Source organism: Caloenas nicobarica, chromosome 25 (assembly GCF_036013445.1).
Source record: "Caloenas nicobarica isolate bCalNic1 chromosome 25, bCalNic1.hap1, whole genome shotgun sequence".
NCBI classification, from domain to species: Eukaryota; Metazoa; Chordata; class Aves; order Columbiformes; family Columbidae; genus Caloenas; species Caloenas nicobarica.
In genome coordinates this window covers 4,055,409-4,069,891 of record NC_088269.1, presented here as the reverse complement: position 1 = coordinate 4,069,891, position 14,483 = coordinate 4,055,409, and the positions used below count along the sequence as shown (strand labels likewise).

At 41.7% G+C, this 14,483-nt stretch overlaps 1 protein-coding gene across 3 annotated transcripts in view; it reads right to left on the bottom strand.

The window, feature by feature from the left end:
- Positions 1–14,483, bottom strand: part of EBF2 (EBF transcription factor 2) — a 122,088-nt gene that overhangs the window by 31,754 nt on the left and 75,851 nt on the right. For all 3 annotated transcript variants that reach the window (XM_065651850.1, XM_065651851.1, XM_065651849.1), the window contains exon 7: positions 31–112. In XM_065651850.1, coding sequence (XP_065507922.1) covers positions 31–112 — 82 coding nt within the window. The remainder of the gene's footprint in view (positions 1–30; positions 113–14,483) is intronic.

The window sequence follows — 14,483 nt, the reverse complement described above, 5'->3', positions numbered from 1 at the left end:
CAGCTTAATGCTGAGCTTTATAAGACTTACCTGGAACCGTCTCATATCTCTTGGGTTTCCTGCTGTTTTCAAACAATTCTGATTGCACTTGAGAAAAAATTTTAAGAAGAATCTGGAAAGATAAAGAACCATGTCACTCCTGTTAAACAAAACACGGGTTGTCACATTCTGGTTTAAAGTATATATCATAGTGATTTACACGATGGTGTAACAGTAGACCAGGACTGTAAGAACTTACTAAAATAGAAGCATAACAAACAAAACCAAACCCTAAAAAATGAAGTTAAAAAAAAAATCAGGTAAAGTACAACCAACATGACTGTAAATCATCAGATCCACTCCCATTTACAGCAGTTTCCTCGCTGTGTATCTGACCACACGATTTCAGTCCCTTTCTTTCTCTCTCCCTTGCATACAAGCTCTTTTTGCTGTCTGAAGGGATTTTCTGCGAACACAACATAGAAGGATAATATTGTAAAAACTACAAAAACTGAGAGGGCAACTCTGAGGCAGATAAGCCTTGAAACTCCTTAGAACGTATTAAAACCCATGGAAACAAATACAGCTCCCAAAAGAAGCTGATGAGATTTCCTCATGACGATGGCTTTAGTTTAGGTAAAGAAACTACATGAAAAACTACGGTTGTTTGGATGAAAACCAAAACAAGCCTGTCTCCAAAATTCAGACATAATGGGCAAGAATTTTTTTTGGCATCCCCCCTCGCAAGTGAAAAGATTTTCTGCGATTCTTTTCGTTTCCATTTGTCAGACAAAACGGGTTTCGCTGCAACAATTAAAATCGGGAAAAAAAAAATCCTCAGATGCTTTCAGATGGGTTTAGAAGGAAAAAGACTTGGATGTAAGTAAAAATAAATAGTTGAAGGATTGGTTTAGAATACAAAGAGCAATTTATTTATTTATTTCGCTTGCTGAGTGCTTTCCTTAAAAAAAAAAATCCGCTTTTGCAGTAAGTTAAAGTCCCAGGTGAGTCGGGCCTATTTCCCTTTCTGTTACTATGACAACGATTTTTTACCGCAGTCCCTAAGTCCCTTCAGAACTCACACATTCATGCCTTGAATTAGAACTTTAAAGGAGAAAGATGTATATTTCCCGGGGTTTACCAACAACAACCACCAAAACAGTCCTAACGCAAGACAATAAAGCAGAAATCCGCTCTCCCTGGTTATTGCGACTTTCTTTGCACGGCTTATATCGTGGTATTTCTCTTCCATCTGCCCCGAACATACCAAAAAAATAAAATTAAAGGATCTGATCCATTTATATGTTGCTCGAACAAATAAAACCCTTCGAGAACCTCACGACAACAACTGAACCCGCAAAAAAGACCCAGATAACATCATAAAAAAATCACTATCACAAAATCCATCCTTTTAAAATTAAAACGTTCCTTTTTTTTTTCCTCCTTAAATCACTCAGAAACATTTAAAAAATACACAAAATCTTTAATTTCTCTGCGTGTGCATTTTGCAGCCTGTGGTTATTTTTCTCCCCTTCGCCGGCTCATCCCGCTCAAGGTGACGGTCCCGGGTCCTGCTGCTGACCCCCGTTATTTGAATGATTCCATAGGCAAGATTTTATCTGAAAGAATGTTTTCCGAAGGAAAAACACTATGCATGCCGGCACGCTCGAGGATTCACAGGAGAATTTGAGGCAGAAACGTTACTCACAAACGCTCCTTTTTATCCTGCCCTCTCCTCACAGATATCAAAAAATATTCGCCGATACATAAACTGCTTGTGTTCTTATCTATGGAAGGAAAATCTGCGGAATGTCATCGAACTATACAATGAAACCAAGGCAAGCAACTTTCACAGGAAAATCAACGAGCTGATGGTTAACTGATTATTTTGGAGGATAACTGCAAACAAAAATCCACAAGGAGTTGTTACTTTCAAAGAAAAAAAAAAAATCAAATTAATCAGGAAAATGTTCAAGTTCCTTTTTAACTGTTTTAAATGCTTGCGTCTCTCTTCATCCAGGTGGGAAAAATGCTCCACAGAAACTAAAGAATGAAGAAAATCAGAGCGAAGTCAGAGAACTGGCTGTGTCGGCTGAGCCGACCTTGGGAAGAGCTCAGACACTGCGGTTCCGTATTTACACAGACCCCTAAAAGGCAGATGCTAAAGGGTAAAAATTCTAAATGTACACTTAACAGCATCTGAGACTGAATTCTACAACGTTGCCTGGCAATGAACTAAATTCATATTTTCTACTAAATGTCTCCAGAAAATTGGGGTTCAGAGCCCCAGCAAATGTAAATCAGCAGCGTACGTGAAAATTAACTTGGATTTCAATCAGATGTGTGCTGATTCCTACCAATGGGTGTATTGTCCATTGAAAACACACAGAAAATCAAACTCTCCTTCTCTCCGAGCTCTGTGCCTCCTACAAGACGCATTCTCACCGCTCACAAACCGCTTTGCAGTAAATAGCGCCGAGCACACAAACGCTTGGAGCTTTCGGGTATTTCACCAGGTTATTTCACCAACAGCAATTCTGGGGGTCCCACCTGAGCCAATCTGAAGGTGCCTGACTTTCTGGAATTGCTGAAAATTGGGCACCTTTAAGAGACCACAACTCGGGCATCAGTAATTCCTCATCTCCCTTTGCTCTTGGGGTTTAGGACTGGTGCTATATTCAGATAGATTGCCTGGGCTCCGACCTTTGTAGTTTCTTTGAGGCTCACTGGATATGCCACAATAGGGCAGTTTGCCCTCCTGTCACCCCAAATTTACATTTAGTTTTATTTAGATGCGCACACAAGAATTTTTCTCTTTCCCCTAGTTGAACCATGTCTCCCTTTTTCTCCTTTTCTCCAGTCAAATTTTAGCTGCAACTGGGCATCTGCATGAAGTATTTGGTAGGTCATTATATGTACTTATATATTTTCAGTGGTTGCATCTGGGAAAGGCATTAATATTTATTGCAGCGTTAGAACAAAAATGACTTGGGGGGAGCAAAGAGGAGGAAAGGTTTAGCACGAAATGAAGCTGATTTAGGGGTAACAGGAGAATTGCAGAAAGGCTTTATTAATTTTTTTAAATGAGAACCTTTAGCCAGATTTTGGCCTTCGCCTACAGAAACATCAAAAAATAAAAGCCAGAATTGAAAAAAACCAGCTCATTTTCATGTTTCTTAGCTGGCCCTTGTTCCTTCCTAAGGATGGCACCGGCTATGGGTTGAGCATCCAAGGGCACTGGGGGAAACCTAAAGACTTTTGAACGACTACCACCAAAATCTCTGGCATCGCTATGGAGAACCTGACTAACTTCACGCATAGCCATAAAATTAATGAAGATATAACTATAACAGACTGATCCTTTTTTTCTATGATCTCTCTCATATAGCCAAGCTTTCCACCTCGCATCTCTCAAGCTCTTTCCAAAGCAATCACCGCACCCCACTCTCACCTTGTCTGTGTCTGTTACTACGTTCTGTACCTACCTGAGGCAACTGAAAAACGTGGCTACAACTACAAAGCATATTCGACACCTTTGGGAGTGTTTATCCTCCATCTCGGATCATTAAGAAGAACCTTAATCAAATCCTCTTGGCATCAGGAAAAAAAAAAAAAAATCAGTCTTTCTCGTGACTTCAACAGGACCAGACAGAAGCCCTAAAGAGCAGTCCCGCATGCAACAGAAGGTGTAGTTTAAAAAAAAAAAAAAAAAAATCCATTAATGTTATTTTAAAACCCTGCCGCAAGACCTGGGACTGATTAGTCTCACCACATGGAACCACAGAAATAGATAATATGCTTTGCGCTTTTATAGCACCATTCTATGGGACTTAAACTTCAATTAATTCTGCCTCACAAACCCCCTCTGCAGCCGTTGGTGGAACTCACTGTTTCACACCTGCAAACTGGGAGGGAATTGCTCCCCATCCCATCGCTGGTCTCACATCTCCCGACTCCGTTTTCTACATCTTAACTAACCTTCCTCTCCACCTTCTGCGCTTTCTTAAAATACAGGTACAGAATTGTATATTACATTGGTTTTTATCTTGCGAGCATCAAAAATATCCCTTGTAAAGCAAATACTGAGTTAATTCTGTCTCGTTTGGGTTACCGCAGAATTCGCATTCATGGTCTCAGTCATTTTTTGGCATGAGAACACATCTACTGTGGTTATCAGCAGATCTTATGATGCTACGATCTAACAGGAATACAAAGTTATGGTGGCATTCTGCTGAAATGATTAAAGTGCTCCCAAAAAGTCACAAAGTTAACCAAGAAAAATCTTCAAGCTGTTATTATGAGTATCTTTGCTCCAGTTAAACAATCTAAAGATTAAATAGACATTATTACAGCTCCACCAAAGCTGGGAAATGCTGAGATCAGGGTCTCCTGTCCCCCCTGGATCCCCCCGTGTGTGTCTTGGCGTTGCAAACCCTGAGATAAGTGTGAGCAGTAACCCTGCCCCACAACACAACAAAGGACAAGGGTTTACTGGAAACTTCTTCCTTTCAAAGGGACTAGGTCCGATTTTGCACCATATTTCAAATCAATTAATTCCATTTATTTGATATAATCATCTTGATTTTAATGAAGATCACAGTAGAAGACTTCTTTGTAATCTGAATATTTATCTCTGGAGTAATTTTGTTCTATTATGTCAGTGTGTGTTATTAGGGAGCTGATGAGAAGATTTCCTACTCTTTTGCAGCAGTTACAGTCAGTGTGGGATCAGGCGTTGCACAAAGGCATTCTGAATGAACCTCCACCTTGTACTGTGTGAGAAATGAGAGAGGTTATTACAATAATCCAGAGTATTTATATGATACTCCACAAACAGCAGCTAATTAATCTTCACAAAACTCCTGTGCATAAAGTGTGAACCCAGTTTGACGAATGCGAGAGCCAACAGATGTAGGTCAGGAGACTTTTTGGAGATTTACTGAGAGAGAAGGGAGCAGGAGTTGGATGATAGGAGGTCCCAAGCCTGGGCCGGGAAAGGAGTTGGCTGTTCGTTTGACATTGGTTTTTTAATAGAAAGACTCCAGTTGCACCAAAAAATGTACATGAATATCATGCTTGCAGCTACTCCTGCCTCCAACAACGGCCGCATTTCCTGATGGGAAAAATGAAAAAATGCTTCTCTACCCTCTTGCCTTGATTCAAAGTCATTCAAACCCTCACAAATGTCTATGATTCTTATTTTTTACACTTCCACCTATGCTTTCTGCACATACAGCCCTTTACATCACCGTTGCATCTTTCTCCTCATCTCACCTCTATCTCTCCAGCTCTAGGCACTGATCCTGACCCCTTTCTAGGGGAACTTTTTCCTTCCCTACATTTCTTTTCCAGCTTGGAAACAGATACTTGCCAAGGTAAAGTCGGCTTCTGCAGAGGTCTAAGGAGTGCGGTTCAGAGTGATCGCACTAGTACCAGCAAAATTGTGATGGCAAAAGTGAAGCTGCCTTCAAAATGGGAGGCTTTTGTGTATTTGTACTTGTGTTATTAAATCAAGGTGGTTTGGACCAAAATCTACAGGACACACAGATCCTTTGCACTGGGGAAAGCCTAGGTCAAAAGTTTTCTGTTTAGGCCCATCTTTGTTATTAAATTCATATTTAATCGATCAATAACAGCACGCTCATTCCAAGATACTCACAATGCAAAGCATATGAGGACACGTAGATCAGATAAGCATAACAGAGAACAGGTGGAATTAACACTTTTGTTTTAAAAAAGAAAAGCTCAAAGAGGACTTAAAAATGCCACAAGACATTGTATACCTTAAATAAATTGGAAACATCAGGTAACTGTAGGTATCAAAACAATTCCGTTTTCCAAGGCTAACGGTCCCATGCCATTCACCAACATCTACTGTTTAACATCCTGATTTCTTTCTCTCACAATCATTCCGATTTCTATTTGAAGTTTAGACTTTAAGGTTTTGATGTGGGACCATTATTTAGGGATACAGGACGAAAGTGCCGGTGTCCTGGATTTCAGATGGACCAAGAAAGAATGTTGGACCTGAGTCCACAGCAAGGGCTGGGCTTGAATTTAGGTCTGACTCCCGGTCTCATGCCTTAACCAAAGGACAATTCCTCCTCAAATATCCCATCTCTGCAGCCTAGAACATCATATTTCTCTCTACCCTGTATCTAGTGGTTGGTTTTCAAGAGCTTGGTTTCCAAACTGATAGTAACTGAATGTAAACCTGCAATACGTCATCCAAACCCCAAACACGTCAGTAAACTTGATGTTTCTATTCTGTACATTTTCCACCTTCTGCACAATTTTCATCTCCAAAGTAGATTCTCTTCCACCCTCTCTGAGCAGCAGCAGGTGCACGGATCCAAAACTGCAATTCACACTCATTTGGTAAATGCTGATTCTGTCTTACAAAGTGATCCTGTTTTCAGGAAACAAGGGCTGGGGGAGAGCTCTGCCGGTTATACAGCCGCTCATTTCTCGGCGCTGAATGCAGTTATTTGGCATGGCCACATTTGCTAGGAAAAAAAAATCTCCAAGGAAAACCTCCTTGTTTGTGCACTCTGATGAAAACCTGACACCATTAATGAAAATAATAATTGAACTCTATGGGTTCGAATTGAAAATGAAACACAACACTAACAGCGTGTTTGTAATTGCAATTGTTCTCCAAAAAGTCTTGGGAGGACTCTTTGCAATCTGAGCAGTTTCCTTTTCCTTTGGGTTTTTCTCCTTCCTCCCACACCAAAACTTTCCAGTAAGTTACAAGACAATGGCTAAAAGCTTATTTATACTGTAAGATCCATATTATTCATGCCATTTGGCACAGGACCAAATGCCATAGCATAATCAAAAGTCAATAGGCAGGGAGGTAATAGAGTAGAGGATTGGGCTGACGGGCTGTTGAAAGGGACGTTCAGATAATATTCCCTGGTTTATTACAGTATCTATGGGCTCCAACTGTGCTAAGCATTGCAGTGTCACGTTGTGAAATCATTATTGGAGAAAAGATCCACAAAGGACAGGAGGAAAGAAAGGCTTTTGTACTCGTTTCACTGAGGGGGAAGTCAAGGCACCTAGAAATGAAGTGACTTACCCACAGCACAGATCAAGTTGTTCTCCCAGCCAAGAACCACACGCCGTTCCTGCAAGCCCTGTTTGTGATTCGACTGGTTCTTTTTAATAGTGACAAAAGTTTCATAAAGCTCAACACCTCAGGCCGTAACACCCAGCAGGATTTTGAAAACACGGCCAAATTCTTCTCCACGACACCTATGGCAGGCTCAGCAGCGCACACACGTTTGGTGCCGGACGATGCTCTGCAGTCCTGGTTCATCTGTTCATCCTTCAGTATTGTTTTGTACTTACAGCCCTCCAGAGGTACAAATTTAACTCAGGTTCTAATCTGAGAATCCTGTGGACCCCAGAAAAGACTTACATAGGTGTTAAATGAGCACGGAATCCGATGCATGCTCAATTTTTCTTTTCCATACCCAGAAAAACCTATGACACCTTTATCTGCCGACTCTTCTATTCCCTTACCCCACAGCTCTCAAAAAACCCTCTGTCTATTGAGCCACGCTAGGCTGAACAGTGAACACCAATTACACCAATCGCTTTTTTGCTGCTGATGGGTCCGCTGGTTTTTACTATTTCTGCCAGATGGCAGAGGCCGGCACATAAAACTCTACCCTGCAGTTAATGCACAACTTGGTAATAACTTTCCGGTGACTCCAAGAGATCAGAAAGTTGCACCAACGCGAACGTTAGAGACGGAACCAAGGTTAGACACCCATTTTACACCTGCCAGAGCGGATATCGCTCAGCTGAAAGCTCTCACTCATTTATGAAGGCAAGAGCATCACCGCTCCCTAAGCTGGTTTTGTACAGAATAAACGTCCAGTCATTTGCTAAAGAGGCAAATTCACAACCCAGCAACCCGGGTCCCTTTCCCGAGGTCTGTTCAGTGGGCAGATTTGCACCTATTGTATTTCTGGGTCTAGTCACAGATGACCTTGAATCTGAACATGGGTGTAACATTATATTCCTATGACAGATTTATAGATTGGCAGATAGGGGTGCATTCAGAGCATTCCTTCCCGAAGACAGGACAGCATCCAATGTTTGTTAGCATCATTAAACTAAAACTGACTTTTCACCTGCTCCCATACCATATGCAGCTGCAAATTTTTAAATTAAACTATGAAGCCATGCATAAATTTACATATATTACAGACTAGCCTCTCCATTTAACATGCAAATGTACTCCAATGTTTCAGAACACCTTCTGTCGCTAATTAATTTGCTGAATTATAATTAGACTAATCCTGCATAATTAATAAGCACAGATTTTTTTTTTTAAATTTCTAAGCAGCTTGATGAGATCATTCACTTCCTTCTATAAACTGCTAAGTAACTGTTAAAAAAAATCTGGAAAGAACATATGTGAAAAGGTATGTTTGATGTCGCATACAAATTTAAACTAGCGGGCAAGCTTCAAGAAAGTCAAGATTAATATAGGTACGTGGCTGAAGCAAAGACATCACCGGTGCATTATTTTCAGGGGCAAGGACAAAGATTTTCCATGTCTATTTTATTCCTTTTGCTTTTACCCATCGGACTTTCCGAGATCACAGACCCGAGACAGAACAGGATTACAGAGCCGTGTGTGGCGTTCGGAGATGTTATGATATTAACACACCGCTGTATATCAAACCGCTCGCCCTCCGCATGCTGTGTGTGGATAAGCTCCTTTGATGGTATTTGGAATTGTTTTCATTTCAGCTGCCAAAACCAACGGAGATCATTCTAGTGAAACAATTAAGTGCTATTAGCACTGGATTCATTCTCTAATGATTCAAATGAAGGGTCTTGCTTTAATGTTGGAGAGCTGGGATTCAGAGGAGCACACATGCCAATGTGGTTTTTAAACCACGCAGCGTTCCAGGCCCTGAACTGGGGACTCCACTTGTGCTGCACAAACAACCCCTGAGCATGAACCAGCCGAGTCCTGACATCTCACCCACCAATTTCATCTTACAGGGAAAGAGCACCCAAAGTATCACGGGGTGTTTCACAAACAACGATATGAATGTATTATATTTATCAACACACACGCGCATTGTCTGCAATCCCATTTGCTGATTACTGCGTTTATTTATATACTTTTCGATGTGTATTTCAGCTCTGTTGCTGACATCCTTGTTTAGTCTTCACATCAATCCTTCTCAAATGCAGCACTCACCAACATCTCCGGGTGTTTGCTTCAATTGTGAGTAGGCAAAATGTGGAACAAGACCTCCCGATTCAACCCAAACAAAGGAAACAAGACGAAAATTAATTCCGATACTAGGAGACTGCTGAAGCACTTAAAGCCTTCAAGCATGGCTTGTCTACTACATACAATATACATAAAATCCTTAGCAGACACTTACGCTTGAAGTCCCTGTTGTTTTTTTATTAACTTGCACAAGTACTCTTCTTCGGATAAATATATTTTTAATGTAGACTTGGGCTCTGCATATCCATGAGTAAATAGACACCAGAAAAGGGACCTGGCTCACACAGGACAAAGTCTTGGCACCGTGTGCCAACCAAGCCACTTTCTGTAGTTCCTACTGGATCATCAATGGGGAGGGGATGGAAAGAGGGGCAGAAATGACAATGTTTTTGCCCAAGGAAGACTGGAAGTCATCCTTCTGTGCTTTAACCCATTGTAAACCTCCTCAAAAAAGCTCGGTGCTTTGTGAAAGGCATGTGTTTAACAAAGACCTCTCTTTAGGAGAATGAACACCATCTCAAAAGTAAAAATACAGAAGAATTGCACACTCGGAATCCCAATCGCTCAGGAAGCACAGCAATACCAGGAGACCCATTGCGGCCAACCACCATGAGACTACAGAACTCCAAACACAGATCAGCTTCTCTAACGATTCTGTATTATATACTTATAGACAGCCCCAATATACACTGTTGTCCTAATAGCCACTGAACGTGCTACCAGATGACGAGAGAAACTAAAGAGCAACAAAATGAGAAATATCAACAGAAAACATCATTCTGTCTCATACATCTCCATTTCTTATCTTCTCATGCCCTGGCTCGGCAGATAGAAAAGATGTAATGAGTTAAAAGAAATACAGGATTTTTGTCTGTAATTTTCGCTCCATATTTCTGACTGCACCTCATTTTAAACCATGGGTGAATTGGCCCAAAGATATATAGGTCACACGGCTGAGGCAGAAATAGAATCTGTATCTCCAGAGCCATGGTGCCGGCTACACGAGCAAGTCACCGCAACTCTGTAAAGCTCTTCTTGTTTTGTCAGAATAAGATATTTTGCAGCAACCGCATATGGCCAAACCCAAACGTCAGCATCCACATCTTTCAGAGGGTTTCTGATGTCCAGGGCTTCTTACCATTTCCCAATTCTTTGACCACAAAGTTTGCCACAGCTGAGATGCTTTTGCAGTTCGTTATCATTTTGACTCCCGAAAAATATTGTGTGTGTACATATACCTAGAGAGAGAGGGGTAATTTGGCTTTAAAGAGAAAAACTCTGCATTCTGAAAGCCACCTTTTTCTATGTTTTAGCATATATCCTCAGAAATCAATTCATTTACCAAAGGAAAAAAGCTCATATTTTAGACATTCATGCACCATCTTGTACGTATGAGGAATACGAAAATTCCTGTTGTGCAGCAAATAAATTAATACATTTAAAGTGATTCCACCTTTCACTGCAAACGTTTCATTCATCTCTGCTTACTAGCCTTCAAATTTAATTAACCTTTTCAGTACCCTTTGATGTAGCACGTCTGTGCCAGAGGCCAAAAAAGCAGCAGCATTTTGGGGTAGGAACTCCCATTAGATGAGAGAACGCCAGTGTGAACCCTGTTAATTGGCAATGGGTGAGCCTTGAACGCAAGAGCGGTTTAATTTGACGAACAACCCACAGCTGATGTGCCTTTCCAGGACCTCAATATGGGGCTGCGGTGACGGGGCAGGGGGGCAAATCCACTTCTTTTGAGCATCTCTGCGGGGTGACACTCAAGGGGACTCAGCTCTGCCTGGTTTGACTCCTCAGTTATTTGGGGGCAAATGTCTTACCCTAAGAAGATACAGAGATTCTGAAGATACGCAGCAAGATAAGCTCAGCTCCAGTAGGCTCAGTCTGAGACCCTTTGGAAATCACACCGTACTAAGTCGCGTTCCCAGAAGATTCACGTATCCAGAACCCAACGGGTCCAAACGCTGACACGTAACTCCCCTGTGTTCACAATTCAAACCCATGGCCATACATCCACACCCCTCACACAAGCTTAAAGCACAGGTTTCACGCAAGAGGAGCCATTTGGTGCAACTGCACACAGTGTCAAGTCACAATGTTCAAAAAAAGCCGGGGTTTTCATGAAACACATCGCGAGAGCCACGCTCCTCTGAAATGTCTTAGACTGGGCACTCAGAAATCAAGACGAGGTAAATTCAAACACTTGGGCAATCAGTTTGCTATGAACTCGTGGCTGCAGCAAGTTCTTTTGCCTCTGGCAAATACTTTATGCTACAGGAGAAATTGCTTCTCTTCCCTCCATCCCTCTCTCTCTCACACACACCCCAAGTTCACTGTGCAGCGATGTTAACAGGAGAGGAAAATTGCTTCCTGACCTTTCCAGTGATCAATTTACACCCTGAAGCATGAGATTGGTTTCATTTGAGTGTGTATATGTAACACCTATTCCCACATCACTTTAGACAATGCAAAATTTGCCATTCACTTGAATGGGTGCACATGTTCAGGTCTGGTTTTAGCAGCAACCTCCCTTCGAGACACCAGGTTCTGGTAAGGGAGCTTTTCCTTTAGCACAGCAATGGGTGCCCACGTTTTTGTGGTGAAGGTCATGGGTTTAATTTCCCCCTTGATGTCTACAGCACGTCTATGTGTATATTCATAAAGCTGTTCCGGAGCTGCAGAGCCGTGCCCTCTGCCCAGAGCAAAACACGTTCCCGGGGCTTCTGCGAGGATCTGAAGTCAACACTTTGCAATTTCAGCTCCTGACCTTCCACCTACCGAAAGACAACGAGGTCTGTGAGATGTACCACATGCGAAAAGCAAATATCTGATTGCCGGGCCTCCTTACAGGGCAGATATAGACCTGGCTTTGGAGCACGTGCCCTTGAGGGGAATTGCAGGAGGCTGCAGAATGGGAACAGTCTGGGACCAGGTCTTGACTGACCAAACTTTCCATCCCCCTCCAGCTTCTGACTGCACAACCCAGGTCAGTGATGAATGCTCAGCAGCTCCCCAAGGCCGGCAGAGTGGTCATTCATGCTCTGCGTTCATTGCGCTTGTTCGTAATTTCATTAAGGTAAGAGTTCTGCAACACTCTGCTTTAGGACTAGACTGATGAGCCTCTGTGAGGGCTCCAGATGTTTCCAAACGCAGCAGCTAGGGTCTGTATTCTTCATTCACTTCAAATTCTACATATTTTTCCCCGATTTGGAGAGATCATGGGGACACATTCAACTCGGTGCTTCAGTAGGTATTGCCAACGTCAGAGGTGAGGCTGTTTCAAGCGTCTGGCAGTGTTGAAGGTGGATGCAACCCCCACGCTTGCTGACTTCGAAGGACCTCTCAGGGAGGAAATCCAACCCACTCTATCTCTTGGACACGTACAACACAGTTTTATGCATCCGTATTACATGTTTTATGTACTCCAACTGCAGGCATACGCACATCCATGCAGAGCATAGATTTTAAGCCAACAGTTGGCTTATTGATTGGAAAACATTCATGTTTTGATGCTTTAAATAACAAGGTATCATTCCACGTGCATCATCACAACGTGCTCTCTGCTGAAAAAGCTCTCTTGGCGGTTCCCAAATCGAGTCCTTCCTGCCGTGTCCCTGGTGCACAGAGAGGCTGATGTGCACAGTGAATTCTGAATTTTTTTCCTTCTCAAGTCCTACTGCAGTCATAATTTCTGGAGAAAAGTTTTAGTGTGCATGCAACATTTGCCGAATGTTTTCTTCCTTTATTTAATCCAGATGTTTGCATTTTAAATAATTGAAAAGCTGCTATGGTAAATAGACATCAAGGAAGGCTAATGGGAGTAGCACTGTCATTAGAGAGAACTTGTACGATGAGACATTAGACTAAGGAGTCAGTCCCCACAATGTCACGACGGGTTAAGGGAATGAAGAAACGGAGCTTGTTGAAAAACATTACACATCAACGCGAGACCATCCGTGACACTTCAGGAGAGCAGGGTTCAACATCAACTGCACAGAACTTGGAATGAAAAGTATGTTGTGAGCTTTTCCATCACAAAAAGCTTATATTTCTTTCTATGGTTTGATTTAGTTGCACACAAAAATTAAAAAAGGAAACACTTCTCCACTTTGTAGACAACTTGTATAAGCTCATTGAACAGTAAGGGGTTATGTTCCCAAATGAAATACGGGAGTTGCATAACTTTATTGTAGGTACAGTTGTTTCGATTTAAGATTTTGAGACAATTTTGGAGTGCAATTACCTGGGCTCTACCCAGAGCACTGTGTATTTGCAGGCTGACTCTTCATCCTAATTTTTGGCTCCATTGTCAAACTCTTGTTACATTTTGATTTCAACTTTCTAAGAATGAACCTTAACCTCACTGAAGTCAGCTTAAATGGAAGCAAGATTATAATGCACGTTTGCAGTAGCTTTGTTAAACTGATTTTTAAAAATAAATTCTTAAATTACACTGCTGTAACTCAGCATGGTGGCCGGCCTCATAATTGCTGGACTTTCTAGTATTTCTTGCAGTTATTTTCCATGAAACGTTTTAAATACTTGCAGCCATATCTCAGCTTTGTAATCCAACACAGAAGTTGTTACAGTTCTAATAATCTGAACCAGGTAGAGATTTGCTACTGGATATTCCCTCCCTACTCCATGGCACAACTGTGTTTGCCAATAATATGCAAAAAGGATTTACTGGCTCCACATCATGATGTAATCCCTTGTAAAGGCTCCTCTGGAGCTGTTAAGAAGTATCTACCGAAATATCTATGGAACAGCTACTTTACGGGAGTTAAGGTCCACTGGGCCCCAAATCCATCTTTTATAAACCAGCAGGAGAGAAGAAAGTGCTCCAGGAAAGACCAGAATATTTCCAAAGATATTTTTCCCTACCAAGAAAATGAAGTCTGCAAAGCTTCTTCAAGCATAAATGTAAAACTGCATCCGATAACTGTTCTGACTTGGTTGCCGCTGTGACCGCCAGCATTTGCTTCGTAAAGGACCTTATAGGATCATTCTTTTAACGAAACAATTACAGTAACATTCACTGTGTGAATTCTTACAGCCCAAAATTAAGTTTAATACAGAAATTTAGGGCTAAGTGGCTTTACATAGTTCATAGACACTAATTTCAGCAAAATGTGTTTTCCCGGGAACGCAGCAGAAAAGCGTTGCATCTCTTTCTAGCAGATCGACATTGACTAGAGAGATCAGCTCAAGACTTGCACATCTTAAT